The 19,972-nt window shown below is 45.0% G+C and overlaps 1 protein-coding gene across 1 annotated transcript; it reads right to left on the bottom strand.

Moving 5' to 3' along the window:
- Positions 1-389: 389 nt before the first annotated feature.
- LOC146854061 (olfactory receptor 5AP2-like) lies at positions 390-19,714 on the bottom strand. The gene is made up of 2 exons (XM_085650497.1): positions 19,605-19,714; positions 390-1,374 (listed from the first exon to the last, which is right to left on the bottom strand). The coding sequence occupies exon 2, from the start codon at positions 1,353-1,355 to the stop codon at positions 390-392; it is 966 nt and encodes a 321-aa protein (XP_085506623.1). The 5' UTR covers positions 1,356-1,374; positions 19,605-19,714.
- Positions 19,715-19,972: the final 258 nt, after the last annotated feature.

Raw genomic sequence — 19,972 nt, 5'->3', positions numbered from 1 at the left:
CACCCAAAGAGAATCTACTAAAAACTCCCCGTAATATTTTCTTAACAACACTTAACAACTGAAAATGTTTGTTACTGTGATCACATGTATGCATCCATCTGGCTGACAAATCCATATTTGAAAAAGTCATGTATGATATTATACTACATAAATGTACTTTTTAATGTCACAATCCAGTATTAGAACATTTTTGAAAACATCATGAATATTATTACAATTACTGTAATGCATGTAATATCCATGTATGTGTGTAGAACGAGCCACACACACTTATAGAGACCTGCCCATATGTGTGTAGTCTTTTGCTAAATAATGTCCTCCTAATGTCCTCCTAATGAAAGAAATGCATGCAGCAGGTAGAAGATGGGTTCACAATGGTACATTTGATTTCATGTGAACTTTCTCAATATGGTGCTTCTTAGTGCTGCTATGACCTCCTGATTTCTAAGTGTATAGATTAGGGGATTTAACATAGGTATCACCACTGTGTAGAACACTGACGCCACTCTGTCATGGTCCATGGGATAAATAGAGCTGGGTCTAAGATACATAAAGGAGGCAGTCCCATAGAACAAGACAACAGAAAAAAAGTGGGAGGAGCATGTTGAAAAGGCCTTCCTTCTCCCTTCAGATGAAGGGATCCTGAAGATAGCTGAAACTATGCAAATGTAAGAGACCAAGATAATGACAATGCTAGAAACCAAAATGCTGCCAGCCATGGAAACCAGTACAGTCACATTTATTAAAGTGTCTGAGCAGGACAGTTTGAGCAGAGGAGGGACGTCACAGTAGAAATGGCTGATCTTATTTGGGCCACAGAAAGACAGTCTGAACATACAACCTGTGTGAATCGCAGCATTCATGAAGGCAACTGAATACGCCCCACCTGAAAGGCATAGGCATGTGCCTTTTGTCATAATGGCAACATACAGCAAAGGATTACAAATTGCCACATAGCGGTCATAGGCCATAGCTGCTAGGAGGCAGACATCAGAAGTTCCCATAAAAGAGAAAAAAAACAACTGTGTCATACAACCGTGTAGAGAGATAGACTTTGTCTCAGAGAGGAAATTGATCAACATCTTGGGTGTAATAACTGAGGCATAAGAGAAATCTACAAAAGCTAAATTGCTTAGAAGAAAATACATAGGGGTGTGAAGTTGAGGGCATATTGTGACCAATGCCACAATGCTGATATTGCCCAGAAGCGTGATGATATAAAATAGGAGGAACAGTATGAAGAGTGGAATCTGCAGTTTTGGTTCATCAGTGACACCGAGGAGGATAAATTCTTTCACTGATGTCCAGTTTCTTTCTTTCATTGATCCAGAGACCAGGACCTGTTGAGAACTCATATGCTTTGAATATTGTGACCTGTGATAGTAGAAAATGAAAGAGCAAATCAGATAGCAGTACTCAAAAGTGTCTTTCCACTAAGTACTAATTACAAATGTATACACCGTTTCCAGATATCTTTTGTAAGGTGCTTCAAAAAATATGTTAACAATTTGAATATTAGTTATATAAACATTACAGGTTGCATGAAATAACGCAGGGTTTGCTCTTAACAAATGGATTCTTGATGATTCAGTTTCGTATAATAGTTTGTCAAATGCTTTTTTATTAAAACTTCCTGAAAATCTATTTGAAATCTGATGTCTTGTGTGCTTTTCTAAATGTGCCTCAGGAATTCATTTCCCCACCCTCAATAATGATAAATTAATTGCCTAATTTTTAACATAAACATGGATGTATTGTATATGCTCTTGTTACTTCCAGCCTGAACAAGAAGTCTATCGTGTTCCAAGTAAAACATCTCTTGTGATTGTAGATCAGCCTCCTGTGGAATTCCTTCATATTAGAAACGATAATGACAGGTATCAGAATGTAAACATGATCTCATTTATCAGCTATCTGAGCTATTAGAGCTCAAATATGGAACTAGAATTCAAACAAACACAGCTTTCTGGTTTCCTAGCAATGTCAGGCCTTATGCACAAACTTCAGAAGCCCTGCAAAATGCCAAATAATAGTGATTAAAATTGCAAAATACTATTCTTACACTGTGGTAAGCCTTTTAGGTGTTTTTGAACTCGTGAAAGAGCTTTTGCAAGCCTTACCAAATCAGATATATGAGAGGGCATGAAACAAGTACTCTATTCTATCTGCAAGCGGCAAATTGAATTAGCAATGGTTTGCAACCTCAATTGCAGACGGTAATCATTGATCAGTCGCTGACCACCGAAGGTCGTGTGGGAAGTTAGTCACAGAGGGAAAGCTTTTTCTTTGGAAGCAATTCACAATTTGTAATCATATCAGGCAGCCTGGGGAGGAGCAGGCAATGGTATAGAGTATCACCTCATGCTCTTCATGATGTCTTCAAAGCATAATACATACATTTTAAGGACCACTTGATCCTTAAATGCACGTGGTCTGCTTTAAGTATAAATGCCAACTTGCTTGGAATTCTAACACTGGGAAGAACGTCTGCCATCCCTTGGGTACCTCCATTTTATTTCTTCAATCTCCGCCACTCACAGAAGGTAATATAATGTGAGTTGCCTCCAAAATGTTCATGAGGCAAAAGGTTTGAGACCCTCATTGTGGCTGATCAATACCCCAGTCAAATCATGAAGTGCTTCACAAGTCTCAAAATGTTAGTATGAAATTTGCACCACTAATTGCTACACGTCCAATGAAACATCACGTCTTTAATACTCTAAAATGAACGTCACCATTTAGGGGCATAATAATTTAAAAAAATATATGGACTTGGACAGCATCATACACATGCATCATTATCATACTAGAGCAAGAACTTTGCTGTCTGTTTCCATACTAAAGTATCTGAAATATAAAAAATATTTTGCCAATTCCGGCATCTCATTCCATGCCTCAAAATATCATGTTCCTTGTAGCACACCACTAAGAGGGAAGCACTTTTTATTAAGGCACATTTGCAATAGCATGCTTCTTAAAGTTCGCATTACTTTTGTTGGAACAGGAATGCAAAAGCACAATGTCCTCCTAGGTTAGTCTTCTGTCCTCGAGGAAGGCTCCCAAATCCTTAGCCAATCCTGGTGCTGTTTCAAGCTGTTAACCAGCATGAGAGGAGAACCAGGATTGGAGGGAGCGGCCTCTATCAGCACTGGAGCCCTGCACTTTTCCTAACCCTGCAGACTTAGACAGCTGGGTTACAGAGGTTTAAAATGTGCACAAGCCGGCCAAAGAGACATGCACACTTAAAACTTAAGCGCACGGCTCCCTGCTGCCACTCAGCAGCAATGACCCTGCCCTGTCCTATGCTCAGTTCGGGACAGGTTGGTAACTGAAAAATAAACTGGCAAAAAATAACCCTTAATACCATTTTATTTGTCAGCTCTGGACTGGGGCTCTTCTTTTTGGGGCGACGCTTCTCCGCTCAAATGGAGGAGCCGCACCGATTCATACCCACAGGCGACCAACAACCCCAGGTTCTTACAATGTTCAAATACAAATGAAACAGATACAAAAGGCCTGTTTCAAGGCTTATTCTACAAGGCATGTAAGACCATGGAAAAGAGCGCTGGGGCACTCATGAAGAAGTGCTCCCTGTACTCATAAATGTCTTTTCTGATAGCTTAAGACTCATGCTCATAAATATATGACATTAGGACATGTTACAGTGTAGAGTCCTACCCTTCTATGCTTAACCGTTTCTGCTTTCTGTTACTGGTATACAGTCTGGACTAAACTCTTCCCATGAAAACCTTATAATTTCCTCGGTGGCTAAACCTCTTTCACAACCCGCCCATACAGGTGGTGGTGTTCATGCCAAAGGCACTCTGACATGTCCCTTTCTCCATGGTCCCTGCAGCGCAGATATACATTGGAAGCAGAGAATCAAATTCAAGGTTCTACCTGTGCGGGGGCTCATAGGACTATGCCTGGCTCCTTCCTTTCACCTCTGTGTAAATGTCCACCAAGCAAGCAGACAGTTACACGAGCGTGAATAGAATGTCTGTGCCTAATATAAAGTGATACTGTGATGTGAAAAACATTTGAAAGTCCCACAGCTCTCAGTCATTCTCGTCATGTTCAAGTTATTTGTACATTACCCAATTTTGGATAAAGTCATTTGTACGTTTCGTCAGAAAACTTTTACTTCTCATCCCTCTCCAGGACATGGTTAACCATCTTTACCTCTATAATAGAGTAAACACAGGGAAGCTTACTTAAAAAACGCTGTGTAAGTCCAATTTTATGTTTGCCATCCAGAAACTAGAGATGCTAAAGACACCATCAAAGATGACCTATTTCTGAAAACAAAACACGTAATCTTCAAGGAGTTTAATATTTTCAGCAAGTATTCGGTCCCAGATGTATCTTGAGACTGCAACTGAGCTCTGGACTCTCAGATCAGTTCCACTCTCCCAGGAGCAGAGGCTGTCAGGGAAGTGATGGATATCAGCAGAGCTTAGACTCAGAGGAGAAGTGTGCCCGGGCTGCTGGTGAGATGAAGGCGGTGTCTTAACGTGGCTGCTGTGTGAGTTCTGCTGCAGTGTTTATAGAGCTTCACGGTGGCCTGGGGGACATTGCCTCAGAAGTGTTAATCTCCAGAATCTGTAAAATACATCATGATAGAGTATGAAAAAAGATTGGACCACAGCCATATCTTTGATGAATGTGCAGAGGCTTGTGTTTATGGATAGGTGATGGTACACATAGATTGAGTACTATAACATACAATTTCAATTGTTTTATTGGATATGGTAAAAGGGCAACTGGAAAGATCTTTTTTTTCAAATGAGTACCAGAGATCCATGACCGTAAGTAATGCATTTGTATGGGACTCACCGTTTTTTGTTCAAAACTAGGTTACTTCATGAAAATTGGTCATGAAGTAAGCTAGTAATGGATTCTGTTATGAAGTCAATGTGCTAAACTCCACTACCACACACACATGACTGGTTCACTCGAAGGTATGGGGAACAAAAGGGAAGGGAGGAACAAATAAAAGAAGAGATGCAATAGGTCACACAGTATTTATACTTGTCGGCGCAATCGCAAAAACCCATACCAAATAGACTACTGAATACCAACACAAACCCATTTCTACGACACTTTGTAGATCTGGGTCAGCATCAAAATCCAGGGGTGAATCCACGTGAATGCTCATGCACCACCCATGGAATACATTCTATGTCTCAAAGTAATGCAAGTTAGAGTATGTGCTGCCTTGCGTTTTGATTTTTTTTCACAAAACACAAATCAACAGTTGTTTTGTAAACACTATAAAGGATTTTGCATCATATCTGCATCAGAAAAGTGATGCAAACCCGATAAAAGGCCTTTGTAAATCTGGGTGAGTGCGTGACCGCAGGCCACACCAAGAGTGAAATCCTCATTTGTCATAATAAACTGTGCACAGCCAATGTTGTCCTGTTGCAATTAAAAACAGGAATTTTGAGGGCGGTATGAGCGGACGTGTTTCAAGTTTGCTCCATCCCCCCAGGCCTAATAGCATCGACACAGCACCCAATCCACCCAGATACCTGGAGGTTCCCCTGTGCAGTGGTACTCAAGCACTGGCCCAGGAGACTGCAAGAGTACAGGTGGCCCTCCGTAGAAGCGTGCTTTGGTACCAGGGACTGCAGAGTGTTGTATCTGCATTCGGTCCCAGGAGGTAGTGGGCGGGATCCCAATGGCCGCGCTGGTACCTGTCCACAGGAGTTTGTCGCCTGCAGCCGGCCTGCTTTGTCTGACCCCCAGACTGAAATCGGATCCTCTGTTAACAGTGGGCGGGGGCTGCGATGTTGTACTCGCGCCCGCTCTGGGTGAGGACGTTGCAAGAGGCCAACCCACCTCACCGGATCCCAGAGGTGAGAGCAGGCTACCTGGACATTGCGGGCGGGGCCCTGTGGCCGTCATGGCACCCGCTTGCAGAACAGGAGTCAAACCGCTGCCGCACTGCCCATTGAGTTGAGGAGCAGGTGGGGCCGGGCTTCATTGGACCCTCGGAGCACGAGTGGCAGGCCATGGGCAGCCTGGCCTTGGGCAGCATGGCGGGACTGGCTCCACCCACACAGAAGACCCTGGAGGTCCGAGGTGCTGTCCCACAGAAGAAGCCCCCCTCCCCTGCTGGCAGTGGCCAATGAATAAGCAGTGCTGTGGGGACTGGCAAGACATGTAATTGAGGCCTCCGGATGAACACTGCAGGAGGTCCCCATGCAGTGGAGAGCAAGTGCTGATCCTAGAAAGGGCAGGAAAGGTATGTGGCCCCCCAAAGAGGTGAGTGATCAGCACTGGAGCTAGCCGAGGGCATTGGCGCAGGAGCGGCTACCAGCCCACATTTTCATTTAGAGAAGTAGAGAAGTAGAAGCACGTGGCCTGGTGCGGACCCTGTGGCCGCCTCGGCTCCCACTCGAGAGGCAGGATCAGACCTCCTGTGGCACTGCCCCAGCAGGAGAAGAGGTGAGGGGCAGGAGGGATAGAGCCTCCTCGAAAGCAGGGCATGAACAGCTGACCTAGGGGGTGGCCTGCTCGCAGGCCACACAGAGAAGGCCTGTAGTATCCGCATTGGAAGCCTGTGGGAGTTTGGAGCGTTAGAGCTGTGTAGGCCGCTCCCTGCCTTGCTGAAGCAGGAGAAAAGCGACTCATATTGGGCTGGCTGCTCGCAGTAGATGTGTGGCACCTTTTCAAGGGTGATCCCGGCAATGTCTCCCCCCATCCCCTACCACAGATTTTGGGAAGCCACTGCCCGGGCCCCATGGCCTGCTGATGGAGTAAATTGAATGTGTGGGTGTGAGCCCCTCAGAAGCCTGCTTTGTGATAGTGCGTCGCTCTGAGCCTGGAGGTGAAGCAGCACCCGGCAGTGGTAGATGAACGAGTGGGGACCATTGCCACTGGCTCTATCACTTCAAGAGGTCAACTTACAACAACCATGGAATCATAACACGGATGGGGGACTGTGACATGAAAACCTCACAAGGATTAAGGCTCTGTGTCGTCACTAATCACTAGGGGGTCGTCTCCGGCCCACACAAGGCGTCCTGGATCTCCTTTGTGTCCTGGGGTCCTCCATCTGTATGAAGGGCCCAGCTTCCCATCCCCCAGAATCACATCAACCCAGCACACTGCGATTCCTGATCAGAACTGTGCCGAGACACAGCCAGTGAGCCTGCCAACCGCAGGGCCACACAAGACAACAATTCCATCAACCAAAGTAAAGAAAGACCGCTCAGTTCCCAATTTGCTCTTGAAGAGTACTGGGGAACCCCAGCAGGACAAAACACCACTGGGAGAGCTGAAACCACGCAGTGTTAGAGAGGGACCTGAGAGTGCAGTGACCTGCGAATTTCTGGAGGCTTTCTTTGCCTCCTCACGAGAAGATCTCCAGGTGGTGAAACTGGTCCTGCAAATGGAGCTCAGAGAGTTACGTCGAGATGTTGACTCTGGCCCTTGAGGAAGGATCCAAAGCTAGAGACAAAGAAATTGAAGCCCTCCAACATGAAGTTATTTAAATACAAGATCAACTGATCGATTTACATGCCCATGTGGAAAACCTGGAAAACAGGTCCAGACGGAACAATATTCGCATAAGAGAGGTCCCTACGAGTGCGCAGGGCTCGGACCTTGAGGGTTCTGTCCAGACCCTGTTTAGCGCCCTACTAGGCACCTCAGTTGAGAACAATGTGAAATTTGACCGTTTGCTCCCAGCTAGCCCACTCATCCTCCCTCAGGTATCCTGGTCTGTGTACACAACTTCAAAGTAAAAGAAGCTATACTCAAGACGGCCTGAGAAGCTCAAAGGCTGCAATTCAGGGACCACTCACCACAACTCTTCCAGGACCTCGTAGCTAGCACCCTACAAGGGTAGGGCAGGGGGGCTGTCCCAGCACCAGCCCCCCTGCCTGCTAAGGGTCACCTGCTGGTCCTTTGGTTGCAACTGGGCACACTTCATCTCATGGTGGCTTCGATTTACGTCCCAAATGAGCAACAAGAGTTCTTTCTAACAGAGGCCCTGGCCAAAGTGCTTCTCACCCCAGATGTAGCAGGTGTATGGGGACCTAAACATAGCAATGGATGCTAAACGGGACCTTAGATCTGGTACCATGGGGGCTCACTCTGCAGGATGGCGGGAATGGTTTGAGGAGTGCTGGATGCACGATTTGTAGCACTCCCTCCACACTGATGAGCGGGACTACACGTTTTATTTGTCGGCCCATAAAACATTTTCACGGTTAAATCATTTCCTGGCTTATCCGGCTGCATGGGAACGAGTGCTGATTTCCACCATTGGGGCCAGTATGTTTTCTGACCACACACATATAACAGTAACCCTATGCACCTCTTCCACCCCCACACAGGCACCTCCCTGGTGCCTCAGGGAGACAATGCTTCACCGGTGATGGTGGCAGCACTTAAACACACTATAAAGACTATATGGCTCTTAATGACACTGACTCTACCACGCTGTCCTCGACTTGGAATGCCCTAAAATTGTTGGCCCGTGGGGCTCTTATAGCAAAAGCAGGGCATGAAAACAAACGGAGGAAATCTAAGAGAAGGAACTGGTTGACTTCGGTTCTTGAACTGGAATCTATTTGAAAATGCACTGGGGCTCCCAGGATCTGGAGGCAACTCAAAGAGAGCGTATGCAATTAAACGCCTTGATCTGGATAGAGCCTAGCACAAAATGTTGCGCCTAAAACAAAAATATTACATAGGGACCAACAAAGGGGGTGGAATGCTCGCGCATCGCCTCCACAGTAAGCAATTTGCATATGCGGTTAAAACGGGCTGGACTGCCTCTGGAGCGGAAGTGACCAAATTGAACTGCATTGCGGATGCATTCCATGCCTATTATGCTGAATTGTATTTCCACGAATCTCTGAGCCCCTCAGACCAGCAGGCATATCTAGAGGTGGCGGTGATTACCCCACTTTCCCAAGTGGAAGCTGAAGCATTAGATAGGCCCATTCGCATTGAAGAGGTGATCTCAGTGATTGCTCGCCTGAAGCCCTTGAAGTCCCCTGGACCGGACGGATTCAGTGCGTTATTGTACACAACTTTGTGTTTGGAACTCGCCCCCATACTCACTCCTCTGTTTAATTCCTTTGCCAAATCAGGCACCCTTACAGAGTTGATGCTTCAAGCTTCAAATTCAGTCATCCCTAAACCTGGGAAAGACCCAACACACTGTAGCTCATGCCATCCGATTTCGCTTCTGAACATTGATTTGAAATTGTTTGCTAGCATCCTAGCCCGTCGTCTCAATCTCTTGATGCCTGACCTCATAGATCCGGACTGGGTAGGTTTTATCTAAAGTTGCCAGTGCGAGGACAACACTAAACGCATCTGCCATTTGATAAACAAAGTACAGCGTTCTTGGAAAAAAGCCTTGTTACTGGAGGTGGACGTTGAAAAATTGTTCAATAGATTGCATTGTCCCTATCTATTTGCGACTCTCAAGCGCTTCAGTATGGGCACGAGCTTTAGAATTGGATTTTGAACATTTACAGCTTCCCCAGGGCGGCCGTGTGAGTGAATGACGTAAGGTTTAGCGGCTTTCCCATTGCCCGGGGTACAAGGCAAGGCTGCCCTCTCTCTCTCCACTTCTCTTTTCTCTCTACATAGAGATTAAGAGACAACCCTAATGCTAGGGGCATCCCTTTTGCCAATTTCACCTTCTCAATCACTCAGCCTTTGACATCTCTCCCGGCTATTGTCGCTTAACTCAGGGTGTTCGGAGAGTTATCTGGCTTTCGTGTAAATATGCAAAAGTCACAAATCTTGAATCTCCACACTCAACCACACACAGAACATGCCCTGCAATCTCAATTTGACTTCCCCTGGGTCTTCGAGGATCTCTCATATTTGGGCCTTGTCCTGAGCAAGTCTTCTGGAAATCACTGAGGCTAACTACTCGAAGCTTCTCTCCCTATTTGGTAAAGACCTGACATAGTGGCAACGGGTTCCGCTCTTGTTGCTTGGTAGAATTGCTGCCGTAAAAATGAATGTCCTCCCCAGGGCCCTGTATGTCTTCCAGACCCTTCCTCTAGCTTCTCCTGCTGGCATGATTATTATCTTCAGAGGGAGATTAAGTGCTTTATCTGGGAGAAAGCGAGACGGAGGCTCCAGAAACAGCTTCTACAGCGTTCAAAGCAGGATGGGGGCTTTCGGTACCCAACAGAACTCGCTACTGCCAGGCCGTGCAGCTGTGCTACTTGGTGGAGTGGAGTCGCCCACTAATGGAGAAGCATTGGGTTTTCAAGGATAAGAAAGTGGTGGGATCACATATCTGGAGGGAGGTGAGGCTGCCTCAACCTTACGGAGCCGGGGGGCTCTATTTCTCCTCAGTAACCCGGCCGACGCTCCAGATCTGGGACAAAGTAGTGATTGCTGCGGGACTTACCACATTCCCTTCACTCATGATGTCTCTATTTTCTAATCTGGATTTCCCCCTGGCATGACCCCGAGTGCCATCAAATGATGGGTGGAGGGCGGGTGCAAATGCATGGGATGTCTTTTTGACCACCAAGGCCCCATATCATTGGAGTTGCTCAAAATGAATTATGACTTGCTGGAATCAGATCGTTTAACACACATGCAATTGACACACTGAGCAGTAGGCCCGGACACCCAGCCTAAAGTAGGTAGACCGATGACTCTATTTGAGAAGTGGCTGCTTCTTAAGAAAGATGACAAGAAGATCACCTCAAAAATCCATCTCCACCTAACAAAAGCGACGCAAAAATGCAGAACCCCAGAACAGAAGCGGTGGGAGGCAGAACTAGGCCGATCACTACCAAACAAGGAGTGGAAAGACATTTTCTATAAAGCGCACCACACGGCGCACAATAGAGGACACACCGAAATGGCCTACAAGATTACTTCCTATTGGTACTACACCCATTCCTGGATACAGAAAAGGAATGTTCAATGCGATGGCCGATGATGACAAGAATGTAGCAATCCAGGTACACTGATCCACCTGCTCTGCCATTGCCCGAAACTGACTATAGTCTGGGATCAGATCCTGGATGACAATAATCTAGCTATTCATACTACAATCCCCAGATTCCCCGCATATGCTCTTCTAGGCCTCCACAATGCACTCACGTTCCTTCTTGGTTCCATCAAGGGAAGGCAGATGGCCTTGGCACTCAATGCCGCACATAGGCTATTGCTGACTAGTTGGGGCACAGACAAAGTCCCAGACCATCGACAGTGGCTTCATCAACTCTGTTCACTACAGGGCATGGAGAGTCTATCGATGGCGACCTGTTCGGGATACTTCGACATATACTAACATCTGAGCCCCCTTTATCACTATCCTTCCATCAGAGTTCTGGGAGCTGACCTGTCCTAATTACCTATGCATTTTGCGGTTGCTTCTGGATTCCCAGGCAGACGACCGGGCCCCGCTAGGACGTAGACTAGTTCAGGATCCACGGCATATCTCCTGATTTTTGTGTTTTTTCTTGCTTTTGTTTGAAATCTTTAACGTGGCTGCCTCAGCAGTTATGCGTGTACATTGGCACTTCACAAGTGGTAACCTAAGATGGAGCGTGGTTCCATTCACTAATACGCCTGAACATTGTTACTTACTCAGTGCTTTGCACCCCCTCCTGAGATGCAGCCGGACCATGATGGGCTGTAGGCGACATGCTGTGTAACCATTAGCCCAAATGTATGGATTATTATAACGATACCTGTGTTTATTACACTCTACCAGACTTCACAGCCAGTCCACCAGGGTTGTAGGTGGCATGCTGTGCAATTGCTTTCCTAATTGCTCTGCCAATAAAAAAAGAGATTTGATTCCAAAAACAGGAGTTTTTGGCGGTTGTTCTTTATTATGTGACTCCGTCCCAGCCTTTTGGCAAAGTGTGGTGCAAGTAGCCCAACACTCCTTCCAGGCCTTTAGATAAAGAGGCTGGCATTGGGTGGAGTACGGAGGTCAGAAGCCAAGATAGCCTAGCCGTCAATAGCCAATGGGGAAAGATGGGTGATTTACAAAATCAGGGTGTATGATTGTGAATTGTAAGGTGGCAATGCTCCTGACCTTACTACTTGACACATCTCTACTTGGCCTTGAGAGAAGGCAATGGGGAATGATTACACCTGGCAAACCACTACCGATTCCTGCCCTTGGGAATGACTTAAAGAATTTAAAATAGTCAAGCCCTTACGCAAAGCGAAGGAATGGAAGAAGTTCAAAATACCAACCACTACCCAGCCCATCTGAATGAGCATGTAGGCTTCTAATATTGTACCTAGTATCTGGAGTAAAGACACAGTTGATTTTCAAACCCCTTGGTCCAGACCGGATTAGTGGGTTTTAAGAGCAGAATGCTGTCTAATTGTCACCTCCTTCTGATGCTTAGGATAGGTTGGAGAGAGATTGTACAAAAGTAAGAAGATCTAAGGCTCACCCACTAATTCTTTACTGCCTTTCCACCTGCAAATTTCTCCATATTGATCTTAACATTTTCCAACAAGAACACACATTGTAATTACTCAGGTCGTCTTTGAGCAATTTTAATTTTGATAGGTATAGCAAGGTCACCACCTGGTTACAGCAAGACTTAGACGTGGAAACCAAAGTTAACTGGTCCAACAAGGTGCTTTAGGCTGGTTGTGGCCTTGTGCTCACACCAAAGCAGGTGATAGCTAGTGGGTAAATGACCTGGGGAGTCCTACAAAGAATAAAAAATACTGCATGCTGACGCATAGAATAAAACAAAACAATGGATGGTGGTGCATTGACGAAGATAGAGTTTACACACATCAGGTAGCTCACCTGTACTTATACGCTGTAGATGCTTGGCCAGTCCTCTTTCACACTCTGCTGACAGTGACGGTTTCATTGTGCTATGTGCCTATAATGTTATTTTCTCTGGTCTTATTAGAGGTACACACACAGACAACGTTAACAGCATCGGGACATTCAGGTAGGGCTTTAGCAGTCTTAGTTCCAGCCTCAAGTTAACAGGCTGGATGCAGCTCAACTTTCAGGATGCCCTACATCATTGTCTAGACTGACGTGAGTCAACATAGATATTGTGTTTGCCAGGGAAAAGAGACAGATTAAATTCGTAGCCTTTGGAAGTATAATAGGGATAATCTTTCAATAGGTGCCAGTGCAATGTAATAGTTCAGAAGTACACTCAAACATTTAGGAATACAGTGGCATATTTAAAAGGGCATTGCCCCACCGGAGCATTGCTTTTTCTGACTCTCTGGTGGCGCAATGCCCTGTTCCATATTTTCAAAGGGGTGCTTAGCCACTTTGTGTGGCTTAAGGCTGCTTTGAAAATATTGTACCCTTTCACGGAGGTGTCTACAGGAGGGGGGCATGCAATTGGTGTTGTTGTGGGGGTTCCAATACAACACTTATTGCTTTTTGACGCTGCCCCAGATTTACAAGAATGCGTAAATCTGAGGCAGCACCAAAAACTAACGCTATTGAAAAGCAGGCGTTAGAGTGGCGCAATGAGGAGAAATACTTTTATTTCTACTCGTTTTTTGCTCTTTCTATGTGTGCTGAGTTCAGCAAGGAGCACATCGCATTAAAAAAGGAGTCCCTGCCTGCACATAAACAATCCTCCCTGCAATGCAGATACCCTTGCATCATGGGGCAAGGGTGTCTGCAATGGCGCTTGGCAGCTTTTTTAGGGCCAGCGCAAGGGAAAACACAGGGGTGCGCCATATTCTTGTGAATGTGATGCATCCCGGCATTTTTTTAATGTTGCAGCTAAATTGCTTACAGCACTGCAACAGTTCTTCGTAAATATGCCCCAGATGTTTCCTTCAGAGATGGGTATCTGGGAAAGGAACAGTTTGCCCAGCTCCCAGAAACATGTTTAGTGAGTGTCCCAATGTGACAAGTCACATACAAAATTAAATATCAATAGACGTCTTATTTAGGCATGGGTGAAATAAAATTACTGATTGTGTAATTTGTATATTTTTGCATTGTGTAATTTTAGACCATACACCACAGTTGACAGCAAAATTATAGCATGCGAGCAAGGGAACAATGTGAACAACCAAAACACAAGCAACATTTGTTTGCAGTAATTGTATTTTTCATGGTATTTGTTTAGTGCAAACTGTATTGTGCTGAATGACAGATTTGATTTTTGCATAATTGTCATGAAATTTGGAGAAATTACACAAAAGCAAATTACAATTATTTCAATCATACCTGCTTCTTCTGAAGGAAAATATGGGTGTAGTCCACCAGACAGAAGAAGGAAATGGAAGAGTAAGAAAAAGAGGATTGGCTAGTTTATGATTCAAGGTGGAAAGTAGCCACCTGCAATATTTCACTCTCAATTTTACACTAACAAGACGTTGACAATCATCTTAAGGTAACCATAAAAAGAGGTTGAGCAAAGTAAATTGGTAGGTGCATAATTCATGATTTCATGGCCATCTACATTCACTAAGTAGTTTGAGTATAAATTATGCAATTTTTTCCTCAAATTCCTGTATTTAATTTACCATGAGAGGTCAAGAGATATCACCAATGAGCATATGTATTGGATCCATAATCAGTGCATTGTTAGTATCAGTATAAACCTAGCAAAATGTGCTAATGCAGCTGCCTCATTGAAACAATGGGATGGTAAGGGTGTCCCCAATCCTAAGGCACAAAAATGCTGCTCTAAAAAAGACACAATTGGGGACAGTGGAACCTTGAGGTAAGTGACCCTTCAAGCAATCATAACAAAAACTGGGGGAATCATCAGCACAAATGATAAAATGCAGTAGAGGGTTCCAGATGTGCTAATACTTGCAGACCTTCTCCCTTACATTCTGACATATGTTGCTAATATTCCTCATGTATGCATTTAGAAACCTCAATTCACCTTCTGGAAAATCCTGTTCAAGAATGTGGGTCGTGATTATGAGGCGGATGGAGCACATCTTCGCCTAATGTTGACTAACCAGGTGTTCCGACACCAAAGCGTGGGAACACTGGACACAATTTTAAATTTTTGGTAATTCCACCTGGTAAAATCACATGAGGCTTTGGCTGCAACAGGAGGTCCTGCGGGTCTAATACTTTATATTTCACATATTCAATTAGGCCCTTATGATGCGTATAGACAAATTCATGAGTAAATTCCGGCCAGCAATCGTCTCTCTGGCCACCAGGACTTTCTTTTACTCGTGGTTGAAACCTAAATATGATATGTGACGTATCGCTTGCAAACCATCACCGGAGGTACCTTGGTTTCCTGCTTGCAGGTGCTGTTGGGCTGCTGTGAACCCACAGGACTGCTTTCTATCACTGCAGGGGGAGTTGGGACACACTAGTGACACTGGTGAAAAGCTGTCACAGGAAGCGACCGCTGGGGACTACACGTCCCAGGATTCCTCTTTGCACTACTTAAGGCATACAGAGGCCTACTGCATTGAGAGTAGCACTTTGAATTCGTTGCTGGAGGCACCTTGGTTTCTTACTTGTGGCTGCTGTTGGGCTACTGTGAACCCCCAAGACTGCTACCTATCAATACAGGGGGGATTTAAAACACACTATTGACAGTGGGCAAAAACTGTCACAGAACTTGACCACTGGGGACCACAAGTGCCAGGATTCCTCTTTGTCCCTCACCTGTTTACTATTGAAAGCACTACTTAAGGCATACAGAGGCACCACTGTGCGGGTCGCACGCGGGTCACTCGTAAGCAAGGTTGGGCCTGTCCCTGACCGTCATCACCCGGAAGAGGCTCGGCTGGCCCACCCCTCTTGGTTCTTCCACCGGGGAAATACCAAAATATTACAAGCTTCCTGTAACCAATGCTCATCTCCCCACTGCTGTCTAACAAGGGCTCGTTGATGCAGGCATCATCGTCAAGGGGAAAGTGAGGAGATATTTGTTATCCTCTGAGTAAAGAAGGAATTTTGAACTTTTTGGGGTGGACAATGCACGGATGAAGGGTTATTTTATAACATGGCAAAACCAAATGGGATGATGGACTGTGTGTTGAACATTGCAAGCACTCAACCCCAGTCAACTGACCTGGGTTTAATCCATCATAATTTTTCAGCTCACTCCGCCACCCCAAGCCATGTCTTCCCTGGACCTTAAACAAGCATACTGGGACCGACTTTGGGCTAATCAGCCGTCATCAGCCAGGCTAGCTTGAATCCAGTGGCAAAGTCAGCAAGGGACCCACGTCTGGGCATACCCTGCCAACTTAGGTCGAACAAAGCAAAACCAAAGGGGACAATGGACGGAGCATTTTTGAGCAAATCAAACACTCACCCCCAGTCAACTAATCTGGGTTTAATCCATCATCATTCTTTAGCTCACTCTACCAACCCAGTTCAGACATGGCCATATGCAAATCAGTCTGACCCAGTGCCTCATGGGAACAGTCCAGCATGAACTGCCAAGCCATGTCTTCCCTGGACCGGGAACAAGCATCTTGGGGCCAGTTTCAGGTCCATAACCATCATCAGCCAGGCTATCTTGAATCCAGGGGCAAGGTGTGCAAGGGACCCACGTCTGGACATATCCTGCCAACTTAGGGCAAACAAAGCAATACTAAAGGGGATGATGGACGGAGCGTTTGAGCAAATCAAACACTCACCCCCAGTCAACTGATCTGGGTTTAATCCATGATCATTCTTTAGCTCACTCCACTACCCCAGTTCAGACATGGCCATATGAGAATCAGTCTGACCCTGTGCCTCAAGGGAACAGTCCAGCACAGACTACCAAGCCAGGTCTTCCCTGGGCCGGAAACAAGCATCCTGGTACCGGTTTCGGGTTCATAAGCCTCATCAGCCAGGCTACCTTGAATCCAGTGGCAAAGTGAGCAAGGGACCCATGTCTGGGCATACCCTGCCAACTTAGGGCAAACAAAGCGATACCAAAGGGGGTGATGGCCACTGGATTCAAGCTAACCTGGCTGAAGAAGGGTGACATACACTGAAATTGGTCCCAGGATGCTTGTTTCCAGTCCAGGGAGGACCTGGCCTGGCAGTTCGGTCTGGACTGTTCCCACGAGGCACAGGGTCAAGGCTGATTTGCATATGGCTGGGTCCAAACTGGGGTGGCATAGTGGGTAAAAGAACGATGGATTCAACCCAAATCTTTTGGCTGGGGGAGAATGTTTGCATTGTCAGCATTCCGTCCATCATTTGTTTGCTGTAACAACTTTCTAAAAGTAGCATTTTCAAAATTGTAATTTACAATCCGAGTTTACGGTAATTTTGGATTTTTCATTACAATTCCAAAGACTCCAAAAATTACCCGGTTACCTGTTTCTATTGGGAAGTTAAACTTATAAAATGTAATAAGTTAACTCAAATGTTATGCTATGATAGAGGTAGGCCTTGCAGTATTAAAAAAATAATGTAATCACTTTTCACTATCATGACATGTAAAACTCTAAAGTGCATGTCCTATTTTTTAAATACATTGTATCCTGGCATGATGGATGTTTAGGGCCTATCTTAAGGGTGACAAATGTATTAATGAGGAATGTTTAGGTCTGGCAAATGGTTGATTTTGTCAGATTGAAATGAAAGTTTAGGATTGCACACAAAGGTAGCAAAGGCAGACCCGAGGCATGTTTATACTGCTGCTTACATGAGTGGCACAATCAGTGCTGTGGGCCCATTAGTAGCATTTCATTTACAGACACTGGGCAGAGGTATTTCAACATTACTAGGGACCTGCACGTAAATTAAATATGCTAATTGTGTATAGGCCAATCTTACCATGTTTTAAGGACAGTGCACATGCATGTTAGGGCTGGTTAGCAGTGGCAAAGATGGCAGAGCCCTAAGGCCAGCAAAAACAAAGTCAGCAAAACAGGAGATCTGGAGGCTAAATATTTGGGGAAAATCACACTAAGGATACCAGGTCTAACATGTGTACCCTCCCCAGCTGGTGAGAACTAGTCAACAACTTGGGGGTTCTCTTCACTAGAGCCTGGCGAGACCATCAGCATCAAAGTGGACTGTGTCACGGCGGTGTTCCACCATAAAGGTTATTCTCAGTATAGAGATGGACCACCTCAACAGTTTGGGATTCTCACTCCTCATCTTCATTAACCATAGGAGTGGTCTAAACCTGAAAGTGACGCTCAAACAAGTAGGGCCTCAGCTTCTTCAGTATCCTTACCACTTCAAAGGTTTCCCTTTTTTATTGCTTGATTATTGAGAGAAGCCAGGAGCCTTGAACATGGGTCCAGTGCATATGGCCTCCTTCAGGATATCAACAGTGCTCTGGCACTCTTCCGTCCAGATCGTCTATCTGGGCTGCTTCTTCAAAGTCACCTCTGTCACAGGTGCAATGATTTTGCAATAACCATTAATGAATCTCCTGTAGTATCCAGGTAGGCCTAAGAATACTCTCACATCTGTCTGGGTCTTTGGACCTTGGCCTAGAGGGTCTGTACCTTGCCTCCTCCTCCTTGGTGACCCATGTAGACCACTGAAACCCGCTATATACTGGCCTTAATAGTGAGGCCAGCTCTCTGCAAAGCCAGTGGAACTTTTCTAAGGTTTGATCTTGCTTTGATTTGATTTGGAATTTGTAAAGTGGGAAAATACCCTGGGGTGTCTAGGCGCTGCCCTTGATACATATTGAACGGAAGGAGGCAAGAAGGATTTATGCTATAAACAGACCTGTTTTTAGGCCTTTTCTGAATTTGAGAAGATTAGGTTCTCTCTTCAGTGATGTTCTCAGGGAGTTCCATAAGCTTTCAGTTGTGGCCTCAAAACTCTTTCCTCCCCATCTAACCTTGTTGACACTGGGGACAATTAAGTTTCCCAATTCAGCAGATCTAAGGCCTCTAGTTGGAATGTAAGGCTTTAGTAATGTCTTCATCTGTATAGGTCCCATAGAGTTAAGGGACTTAATGCTATACACTATAATTTAAATTGTATCCTCTTGGCCTGCAAAGTATTGTTATAGTGCTACCGTCTCTTTGGAAAAGTCTTGATGAATGAAAATCTTTGAGCCATTAACTAGAAGAGAAGGAATTTCACGAGCTGCCTTCCTGATAAAGACAAGGTGATGGTGGCGTAGTACCTTGAAGATGACTTGCCTGGGTTTAGTTTGGCCTGGTTTACGGTTAGATGAAATACGATGTGCTTTATCTATCTCAATTTTTTCTGAGAACTTCAAATTCCGTAAATTAGGTAAAAAACATAAATTATATAACGCCTGCAATCATTCCCTTCAATATCTTCAGGAAAATTAAAAATACGTAGGGTATACTGCTTATATATGTTTTCTAATTTAAGTAATCTATTACTACTGAAGGGGATTTTTGTAACCATTGGTAATAGCTCATCAGTTTTGGTTATAACATCTTACAGCTTAATCTCGTTATCTGCAACCTTCATTGAGAGACTGGCCATGTCCTTCCATATATTTTTATTTTCCAGGCAATACTGTCAGTATTTGATCTGACAGCCTTTAATTCCTCTAAAATAGTAATAAGGGAGGGTTCCAATGAATCTACCATTTTTTACTTCACAGGTGTAGGAGAAACTGTCTGTTTACGCTTATTTGCTGCTTTCCAATTTCAAGAAAATGAATACACACATGCAAAAGTTGTCAGTTTTACAATAAAAACAAAGTTACCTATGCCAAACCAGTGCAGCAGCTAAAACCAGCAGTGGCAGGAAACTAAGGCCAAAGCCACGCCCTCTCCTAGTGCAGAACTCCACCTCTCTGACAGGAACTTTGGAGCCAAGCTGCTGGAAGTCCAGGTGTAGAAGAGCCGGAGGCCAGAGGAAGTCCAGAAGTCACCAAAATTGCCGGAAAAAAGGCGAAAAAAAAAGGTAAGCATTTCTTACAGCAGGAGAAGAGTTAATCATTCATTATGGGTTTAAAATACCTCATCGTAAAGACGGGTGAGCCGGAGCTGTATTACCGAGCCGCCATCTTGATGCACGCACTTGTGTGTCTCCTGAAAGTGTTTTTCTATACCCAATCAGAAAGAGACATTT

Source organism: Triturus cristatus, chromosome 4_1 (genome assembly GCF_964204655.1).
Source record: "Triturus cristatus chromosome 4_1, aTriCri1.1, whole genome shotgun sequence".
In the NCBI taxonomy this organism is placed as follows: domain Eukaryota; kingdom Metazoa; phylum Chordata; class Amphibia; order Caudata; family Salamandridae; genus Triturus; species Triturus cristatus.
This window is presented reverse-complemented; position numbering and strand designations above follow the sequence as displayed.

Coding starts and splice junctions, on each gene's coding strand:
- LOC146854061 (XM_085650497.1), bottom strand. CDS start 1,355: ATGAGTTCTCAACAGGTCCTGGTCTCTGGATCAATGAAAGAAAGAAAC.